General features: G+C 50.5%; 1 protein-coding gene across 1 annotated transcript; it reads left to right on the forward strand.

Moving 5' to 3' along the window:
* Nucleotides 1-298: 298 nt before the first annotated feature.
* LOC101941318 (tetraspanin-16) lies at nucleotides 299-5398 on the forward strand. Its single transcript, XM_065575949.1, has 5 exons — nucleotides 299-523; nucleotides 1148-1345; nucleotides 1989-2063; nucleotides 3244-3351; nucleotides 4707-5398. Exons 1-5 carry the CDS (start codon nucleotides 455-457, stop codon nucleotides 5112-5114), a joined length of 858 nt encoding a protein of 285 aa, XP_065432021.1. The 5' UTR covers nucleotides 299-454; the 3' UTR covers nucleotides 5115-5398.
* Nucleotides 5399-10255: the final 4857 nt, after the last annotated feature.

A 10255-nucleotide genomic window follows, 5' to 3' on the forward strand; every position in this document is an offset into this window, starting at 1 on the left:
TATTTATAGGACGCACTGACTGGGGCCTCATTGTGCCAGGCGCTGCAGAGATGCAGAGCAACAGACAGTCCCTGTCCCGAGAAGCCTCCAGTCTAACTCGACAAAGGATTATTCCCCCCCCCCCGAGATGGGGAAACTGAGGCACAGAACGATGCAGTCACATGAGAGGTCTGGATCAGAGCCAGGAAGCAAAGTCCAATCTCCTGGCCCCCAGGCCAGTACTCACTAGACCAACCTCCCTGCCTAGCATTAGCTTTTAAATAAAAGTATTTGCCCTGTCATAAGTAAAAGCCTCCAACCATGTGTTGTGTTGCTAGTGGGTTTAACGTAAAACCGAGGTGGGAATGGATCTGAGAGGAAGCTGTTTACAGCAGCAAGTCCAGCTGAAAATCTCTCTGCCGTCTCTCCAACCTAGCACCCCTTCTGCGAGCGGCCGCACTGACCGGTTTTCACCATGGCTCCCTCGCGCACTGGCTATGCCACTCTGAAGACTGTCATGATTTGCTTCAACACCATTATCCTTGTAAGCCTGTGTTTTCAGACACACGTTTATTTCGGTGTCTTACGGTGGCACCAGGGTCCCATGGTGCCAGGGGCTGCACAGACCCAGAGTGAGAGACAGTCCTGCCCTGAAGAGCTCACAGCCTAGCCAGGCACCGGGTGGGAGGGGAAACTGAGGCACAGAGCAGGGAAGAAACTTGTTCACAGTCACGCAGCAGGTTAGGGGCAGAGCAAAGAATAAAATCAACCAGTCCTGTGCCCAGCGTTTAGGGGCTAGATCTTCAGCCGGTGTAGATCTCTGTTGACACTGATGGAGCTACAATGATGTACATCAATGGGGGAATCTGGCCCTCGGCCTTCAGGTAACGTGGCCTTTCACCCGAAGTTCACGTCACCCCACGGCTGGCCGGAACCGTGGGTCGTGCTCATCAGCCTCTGCTCAGTTCTTGGTGGGCAGACCTGAGCGGGGAGGAGGGTCTGGCCGTGGAACGGCACAGAGGGGGTGGCTCTCAGTTATGTTCATGCCCCTCCGGCACCGGGCTGGCATCTCTGCTCCCTGCCCCGGGTGAATCGGCGGCATGGCCGGAGCGCCAACGCACGCACGAGCTCCCCCACACACATGCATATACGTTTATTCTCTCCCCAGGTTGTCGGCTGCACCATGGTGGGACTGGGCCTGTGGATTAAACTGGGAAGCGCCTCCTTCGTCAGGGTCTTGGGCGCCACCTCGGTGTACTTTGCCCACGTCGGGTACTTCTGCATCGTGGCGGGCAGCATGGTGGTCGTGCTGGGGTTCATGGGCTGCTGGGGCGCGGTGAAAGAGAACAGATGCCTCCTGCTGATGGTGAGTGCACGCAGCTGCTGTCCGCTGGGGCGGCGTCCCGGCCCGCGAGGACGGGGCCACAGACCTTTCCCGCTTGAGCTAAGGGGGGGTCGAGCGTGCCGTTACGATGCACCCATCGGCCCAGCCGTGTGATTTACCCCAGCTGGGGAGCTGACCCCCTACATTTGGCCCTAAACGTCGCTTGTACTATAACTAAGCAGTGGTCTCCCTTGCAGTCCCCAGCTGTTCCCTTCCATCCTTAGCGGGTGAAACTCACGCCCAGTCAGAGGGAGCGGGACAAGATCCACACACCACTTAAGCCCTTTGGCAGCTCGTGTGGTCCCCAGCCCTCTCTGTTCTGGGGGACTTTGACCTGCTTTCTACCCACGTGAACGCTTTGTTTAGCAGACAGCCTCTCAACCAGCAGCTGTCAAGACTCTTAGGGATGGGAATGACCCCCTAACCCCTGACCTCCTGACCCCTGTTCATCTGGGCAGCCACAGCCCCTCTAGGTTAAATCCTTTTATTGTAGTGTAAACTTGACTCCTGTGCCTCACTTCGCAATCCCTTCACCTTCATCCCAAACGAATCCGAGAGTGAACAAGGCCTCCGCGGTGTGCACTCACTGCGACCTTCCAATGTCCTTCCACCCCCTCTCTCACAGTACTTCTTAATAATGCTGGTCATCTTCATCGCTGAAATCGCAGCAGCTGTCGTCGTATTCGCTTTCACGTCCTTCGTGAGTATCCAGAATTCCCTTCTGATGTGGGAAATTCTCATTTTCCTTGACAAAGTTTCACCCCGATCCTACAAAGAAGAGTCGCTTGGGATTGGGTCCTTTTTCCAAACGGGGAGAAATTTCAAAAGGGAAGTTAAGTGGCCAACTTTTGTGAGTTCCTTGGAAAATCCAGGAGTCGCGCGGGACCCTAAACATCTAGTGACGTCTCGTTCGAATCGCACTGCACCAAAGAACGAGCCCGGAGTTTCCAAATCTGGAACTTTTGGTGGCCAAATAAAAAACTGTGGACAAAATTTCCCCTCCAAGTTCTGATCATCTGGACTCTGAGCGCAGGTGGAATTCTGACTAACGGATTTGTCAAAAATGTCATCGCACATAAAGAAAAGAAAAAGGAAATCGCCCCCTCCCCACCTCGCATTTGAACCAGCTCCGTCCCTCAAAACCAACTCACAGCTTTAACTGAGGTCTACCCACTTCTCATCCTTAACTGATGAAACGGTTCCTCTTTGCTTTAGAATGATTCCTACCGCATTATTCTGATTGTTTGTAAAGGCAAATTTAAATATGATCGATTCTCCTTTGGCTTGGATCTACATTTACAAAGCTAAGGCCCAGATCCTGCACAGATTCACAGAGTTTAAGGCTACAACGGATTGTTATGATCTAGTGCGACCTCCAGCGTAACGCAGTCCAGGAAATTTCACCTAGTTATTCCTGTATCCAGACCAGTAACTTTTAGTTGGGTGAGCGACTGCTCTAGAAAGGTGTCCTGCCCTATCCCTTGGGAATCTGATCCACTGGCTAATTACCCTACCGGTTAAGTACCTGCACCTTATTTGCACTTGGGCTTCATTTACACCCATCCACTGCAGGAGCAATAGATGTCAGGTTAAGTGCGTGAGTAAATCTGTGCAGGATCGGGGCCCACACTAGGGCCAAAGTGAGCTGGCTAGTCTGAGGCTGTCAGGTTTTACTAGCCCAACGTGCCACTTTGCTGTCTCTGGGCTAGATCTTTAGCGGGTGGCCATCAGCCCAGTTCCGCTGCGCTCGGCGGAGCGGTCCTGATTTACCCCACCTGAGGCTCTCTCCCTGAAAACCTGTGGCCACACGTTGGCACCAGACGGGATCTGAAGAGAAAGTATTTTCTGGCTCTAGACCCGTTTCATTCTCCCCGTTTAAGGCTCGCAGTATCGTCCTAGACAAATCGCTGGCTGCCTTGAAGAAGAAATACAGCGGCTACAAACACGATGATATCGTGTCCTATGGATGGAATGCATTCATGCTGAAGGTAGGGGACCCTCCGCCCCCCAGACCTCCTGGGTCAAAGGACTCGACACATGTGTTCCCACATTCTTATTACACATATTACGGTAGCTCCGAGAGGCCCCACCCAGTGTGCCCAGTGCTGCACATACACAGGGATAGTCCCTGCTGTGACGAGGTGGAGTGAGAGGAAGGACAGTCTAGTGGTTAGGACAGAAAATCCTGGTTCAATTCCCTTCTGTCCCATGCACTCCCTGTGTGACCTGGGGCCAGTCACCTGGGCTCCCTGGGCATCCGTTCCCCATCAGTACCATGGGAATCATAGCAGAGAGGTTGGGAGGAGACGCCCAGCTGGTACGCTGATGGGCCCACGTACACGCCTTAGACAGGGAGCAGAATTTACAATCTAAAGAGGCAGGCCAGGCGAAAGGGAGGCTGGTCGTATGCCCACCCTACAACTAGGAAAAGAGACACACAGATTCGCCCAAGTGGTTCTGTAACACAGCTGGGAACTGGATCCCACGGCAGTATCTTAACCACATGCCCACCCACCCTTCAACGCTAGCATCTAGTGAGTCTCCAGGCCAGATCCTCCGTGTGAATCAGCACTGCTCTGGCGTCAAAGCAGTCAAGCCGATACACGTGCTAAGGATCTGCTGTGTAGATTTTTGGGGGCAGAAATTTCACACAGTCTCGGGCCGGACGGGATCGCCAGTCTGAGCTCCCGTTCAGCACAGGCCACTAAAAGCCACTCAGTGACTAGTGAGATCAAAGCATCCTAATCCTCAGAGACAAACGTCTTGTGAGCCACGGGCAGAGAATAGGGCCCACCAAGGAGTGACCAATGCCTGCAGCCCCTGCCACGGCAGGGAACTGCTTAGGTGAGACAAGCCCCAGGACCCCAGTAGCGACCTGCACCCCGCACTGCGGAGGAAGGTGAAAAAGCTCTGTCAATCTTCCCAACCCCAAATCTGGTGGCCCCGAGCACGTGAGTGAGATTCACCAGCCAGACAGAGGAGTCTCTGTACCAGCTCAGAGCACTGGTCCATCCTGTCTGGTGTCCCATCTCCCGCTGTGGTTGATTTCGGACGCTTCGGACAAAGGTGGAAACCCCCCACCCCAGAATACAAGATGGGACCATTTTGCTCATCTAGTCTGACCTGTTGACCACAGGCCTTAGAATTTCACCCAGCGTTTACAACACGGGCATTTGATAGCAACCGAAGGGTTAAACATACTTCTCCTCTGGTAAAATCACCATTTGAGCAAAGGAGAACTGAGGAAATTCTGCCGGGATACAGCAGGGAAGGGAGGTAGGAAGGAAAAATGAAACGTTCGAGACCCTGGCCTGTAACAAACCCTGTTGTGTGTCGTTCCTAGCTGAACTGCTGCGGGGTTCATAACTACACAGACTTTTCCGGCTCTGCCTTTCAAATACGGACCAACCTGACTTATCCCAAAAGCTGCTGCAAAGATCCAACGAGCTCCGCATGCAACGGACGCAACGTCAGCAGCGTGGTCATCAACCAGGAGGTCACGGCCCGGTTTGGGGGTCGAAAAGGAAACTGTGGGAATAGTGCTGTTAAAAACCTAGCCTGCCTCTGTTGGAGTCGGAGGGAGCAAGGGAGCACGTGGGGGAGTGATCAGCACCCTGATCTTGCAGCAAACGCTGCCTGGACGTCTACCTGCACCCACAGGGATCTCATGGCAGGATCGGTGCCTATGTGCTCTAAATTCAAAACCAGAAAGCACCTTGTACACCCCTTAAGTGAAGGCTGTGGGGCCTAGTGGGCAGGGCACTGGGTTGGCTCTTCCTGCAGCATGACTTTGGGCAAGCCACTCCCTCGTGCCTCAGTTTCCCTCTCTGTAAAGTGTGGGGGAATAACGATACAGCCCTCTTTTGGAAAGTGCTTTGGGATCTATGGATTTAGGCACAGCCATAGGCCAGTGGCCAGTCAGCCACGCAGGGGCTAATTCCACCCCTACCCCACCCCCGCGTGAAGGGAAGATACACTAGTTTGCCCAGCAAGTGTGCTGAAGCCAATGGGATTCCACCGGGGGATGGGCTCCCATTGCTTTTTGTTTCCGATTACTCTGAAAGCAGCCTACACCTCACCCTATTTTTTACCCTTCAGGGCTGCTTCCGCCGGCTGGTTTCCCTGATCAAAGACAAGAGCCTATTGCTTGGTGGAGCTGCCACCGGTGCCGCCGTGCTGGAAGTGAGTTTAACCCAAGTTAGTCTGGTCTTAAAGGGACGTGTTCACTTTGAAGTACTCCAGTGATGCACAATTAGCCAGCTGTGCACAGGTCGACCACGATGGGTATGTGCAGCGCCTAACACAGCAGGGCCCTGACCTCAGTTAGATACTAGGGGGTTACACATAAACATAAGAACATAAGCACAGTCATACTGGGTCAGACCAACAGTCCATCTAGCCCAGTATCCTGTCTTCAGACAGTGGCTGGTGCCAGGTGCCCCAGCGGGAATGAACAGAACAGGGAATCATCAAACAATCCAATCCCTGTTGTCCAGTCCCAGCATCTGGCAGTCGGAGGTTTAGGGACACCCAGAGCACTGGGCTGCGTCCCTGACTACCTTGGCTAATAGCCACTGATGGGCCTGTCCTCTAGGAACTTCTCTCATTCTTTTCTCAACCCAGTTATACTTGTGGCCTTCACAGTATCCCCTGGCAAGGAGTTCCACAGGTTGATTGTACGTTGTGTGAAGAATTGCTTCCTTTTGCTTGTTTATAAACCTGCTGCCTTTTCATTTCATTGGGTGACCCCTGGTTCGTGTGTTATGTGATGAGGTAAATAACACTTCCTTAGTCACTTTCTCCATACCAGTAATTATTTTGTAGACCTCGATCATATCACTCCTTAGTCGTCTCCTTGCTACGCTGAACTGTCCTAGTCTTTAAAACCTCTCCTCATACAGAAGCTGTTCCATACCCCTCATCATTTTTATCGTCCTACACTTTTTCCAATTCTATATCTCTTTTTTGAGCTGGAGTGACCAGAACTGCATGCAGTATTCAAGATGTGGGTGTACCATGGATTTATATAGAGGCAATATGATATTTTCTGTCTTATTATTCATTCCGTCTCTATTTTTCTCTCTCCCACTGCAGCTATTAGCTATGATGGTCTCCTTAATGCTGTACGCTAAACTGGAATGACAACATTTGAAGAAACCCAGCAGGAGGACTTCCCAAACCCTTGGAATTGTGTTGCATCAGGGCCGGGGGGGCGGGGGGACACACTGCACTACATGACAGCAAAGCTGAAATAGTCCCAAGCACTAACGACCCTGCCCCAGAGCCGTCATTGGGAGCAGGACCATTCATTTGCCCAGTTTTCAAACTCCATAGTTACAGAACAGAAAATCCTGGGAGCCATACCACTATGCAGGATCAAAGTTCCCCCAGAGCTTTGAATATGGAAACCACTCTGCACATGCGCGGTTATTAGTGACAAATGTACTGAACTATTTCTAGATTTATTATTCTCCATCCCCGGGCGGGGGGGAGATACCATTTAAACAGAGATAATAAACATGGGGAGACTGATTGCTAGGGTCTCTGTGTTTTTAAATGTGTCTCATCTTCCTAAAATACTCATCAACAGCTTGCTTACCTGTCTCAGTAGATACCAGGTTTTAATTCAGATCAGGCAGGTGTCTTTTTGCCAGGGGCCTGGAAAGGACTGAGAAGGGGATAGCCGCTTTCAGACCACTGAAGAGAAAAGGAGAGCGAATGGAGGACCAGGGCTATGTCCCATTAGGAATACCAATATACTATACGGCAAAGCGCTCCTAGGGCGGACCCAGCTATGCTGGCGAAAGGGTACAGTTTATTCCAAAGTGCAGTTTTGCTGGTATAACTGCGTCTACACTAGGTGCTTCTGGGAACACAACTGCCAATCAGAGGTCCCACCTCTTCCCACCGCTGACTGACACAGCTCTGCCGGCAGAGGTCTCTAGCGTAGACCTGGCCTAGGGCTCTGGAGATTCATAGATTTGAAGGCCAGAAGGGACCATTGTGATTATCTAGTCTGACCCCCTATAACACAGGCCAGAGACCTGCCCAAAAGACTCCTGCCTCCAGCCCATCACTTCTGGTTCTGACACAGGTATAGTTACAGAAAGCGAATACCCCTCTCATCAGGTCAGTGACCCTCCTTCCCGGTGTCAAAACCAAATGCAAATAAACCATAAGCCCAGCCATCAAAAGCCCAACCCGTGATTACCACACCCCAGGGCCTGTGGCTAGGAGGAACGGCTAGAAACCCCAGACAGAGGAGAGAGTTATTGTGCCTTTCTCGTGGCCCTGGCAAACAGCAACCTTGGGGCAGAGGTTGGGGAATGCCGACAACCATGAGGTGAGAGGTCATGGCCTCAGGTGGGGGAGTGACAACTATGGAGGGCAGAGGTACAGGCCGAGGTGGCGGGGGAGGGACGACGACAACCGTGAGGGCAGATGGCAGAGATCAAATCCCATGGGAAGCAAGTCTAAGGGGGAAAAACAATTGAAGACAGTTGGCAGTTTTTCAAAGAGACATTATTAAGGGCACAAGAGCAAACTATGCCACTGCATAGGAAAGATAGGAAGTCTGGCAAGAGACCACCCTGGCTTAACCAGGAGATCTTCAATGATCTAAAACTCAAAAAAGAGTCCTACAAAAAGTGGAAACCTGGTAAAATTACAAAGGACGAATATAAACAAATAACACAAGTAGGCAGGGACAAAATTAGAAAAGCCAAGGCACAAAACGAGATCAAACTACCTAGGGACATAAAAGGAAACAAGAAAACATTCTACAAGTACATTAGAAGCAAGAGGAAGGTCAAGGACAGAGTAGGCCCGTTACTCAATGAGGGGGGAAAGACAATAACAGAAAATGTGGAAATGGCAGAGGTTAATGACTTCTTTGTTTCGGTTTTCACCAAGAAGGTTGGTGGCGATTGCACGTCTAACATAGTGAATGCCAGTGAAAATGAGGTAGGATCAGAGTCTAAAATAGGGAAGAAACAAGTCAAAAATTACTTAGACAAGTTAGATGTCTTCAAATCACCAGGGTCTGATGAATTGCATCCTAGAATACTCAAGGAGCTGACTGAGGAGATATCTGAGCCATTAGCAATTATCTTTGAAAAGTCATGGAAGATGGAAGACATTCCAGAAGACTGGAAAAGGGCAAATCTAGTGCCCAACTATAAAAAGGGAAATAAGGACAACCCGGGGAATTACAGACCAGTCAGCTTAACTTCTGTACCTGGAAAGATAGTGGAGCAAATAATTAAGCAATCAATTTGCAAACACCTAGAAGATAATAAGGTGATAAATAACAGTCAGCATGGATTTGTCAAGAACAAAGCATGTCAAACCAAACTGATAGCTTTCTTTGACAAGGTAACAAGCCTTGTGGATGGGGTGAAGCGGTAGATGTGGTATATCTTGACTTTAGTAAGGCTTTTGATACAGTCTGGCGTGACCTTCTCATAAACAAACTAGGGAAATACAACCTAGATGGAGCTACTATAAGGTGGGTGCAAAACTGGTTGGAAAATGGTTCCCAGAGAGTAGTTATCAGTGGTTCACAGTCATGCTGGAAGGCCATAATGAGTGGGGTCCCGCAGGGATAGGTTTTGGGTCCAGTTCTGGTCAATATCTTCATCGATGATTTAGATAATGGCATAGAGAGCACACTTATAAAGTTTGCGGACGATACCAAGCTGGGAGGAGTTGCAAGTGCTTTGGAGGATAGGTTTAAAATTCAAACTGGAGAAATGGTCTGAAGTAAATAGGATGAAATTCAATAGGACAAATGCAAAGTACTCCATGTAGGAAGGAACAATCAGTTGCACACTTACAAAATGGGAAATGACGGCCTAGGAAGGAGTACTGGGGAAAGGGATCTGGGGGTCATAGTGGATCACAAGCTAAATATGAGTCAACAGTGCAACGCTGTTGCAAAAAAAGCAAACATCATTCTGGGATGTATTAGCAGGAGTATTGTAAGCAAGACACGAGAAGTAATTATTCCGCTCTACTCCATGCTGATTAGGCCTCAGTTGGAGTATTTTGTCCAGTTCTGGGCGCCACATTCAGGAAAGATGTGGACAAATTGGAGAAAGTCCAGAGAAGAGCAACAAAAATGATGAAAGGTCTAGAAAACATGAGGTATGAAGCAAGATTGAAAAGAATTGGGTTTGTTTAGTCTAGAGAAGAGAAGACTGAGAGGGGACATGAGGACAGTTCCCAAGTACATAAAAGGTTGTTACAAGGAGGAGGGAGAAAAATTGTTCTTCTTAACCTCTGAGGACAGGACAAGAAGCAATGGGCTTAAATTGCAGCCAGGGCGGTTTAGGTTGGACATTAGGAAAAACGTCGTAACTGTCAGGGTGGCGAAGCACTGGGATAAATTGCCTGGGGAGGTTGTGGAATCTCCATCGTTGGGGATTTTTAAGAGCAGGTTGGACAACCCCCTGGCAGGGATGGTCTAGACCATACTTAGTCCTGCCAGGAGTGCCGGGGACTGGACTAGATGCCTCTTGAGGTCCCTTCCAGTCCTGTGATTCTGTAACTTGGGAGTGGGGGGCGACCGACCCAACAAGCACGGGGCAGAGGTCAGAGCCTCGGGGGACGACAACCACCAGGACAGTGGTGGGAGCTTGGGGGGAGGAGCTAGAAATCTCTGCCTTTGGGATGGGGAGCAAAGGTCATAGCCTCACAGCTGGGTCAGAGGTCACAGGCTCAGGTGGAGGCAAAGGTCACATCTTAAGAGCCGGGTCAGAGGTCACAGGCCAGAAGGGGCAGCCGCATTGAGGCAAAGGCCATAGGCTGGCTAATGATCCCAGAGAGCACAGGTGAGAACAACCTCAGGTGGGTCATGCCCAGGAGAAACCACACACCCAAAGGATTATGGGT

This window comes from Chrysemys picta, chromosome 22 (genome assembly GCF_011386835.1).
Source record: "Chrysemys picta bellii isolate R12L10 chromosome 22, ASM1138683v2, whole genome shotgun sequence".
Lineage (NCBI taxonomy): Eukaryota > Metazoa > Chordata > Testudines > Emydidae > Chrysemys > Chrysemys picta.

What these genes read in the sequence shown, in the direction of transcription:
- LOC101941318 (XM_065575949.1), top strand. Translation starts at nt 455, where the DNA reads ATGGCTCCCTCGCGCACTGGCTATGCCACTCTGAAGACTGTCATGATT. An exon ending in GCTTCAACACCATTATCCTT is followed by an intron (nt 524 to 1,147) that starts GTAAGCCTGTGT and finishes TTCTCTCCCCAG; the next exon opens with GTTGTCGGCTGCACCATGGT. An exon ending in GGAATGCATTCATGCTGAAG is followed by an intron (nt 3,352 to 4,706) that starts GTAGGGGACCCT and finishes TGTCGTTCCTAG; the next exon opens with CTGAACTGCTGCGGGGTTCA.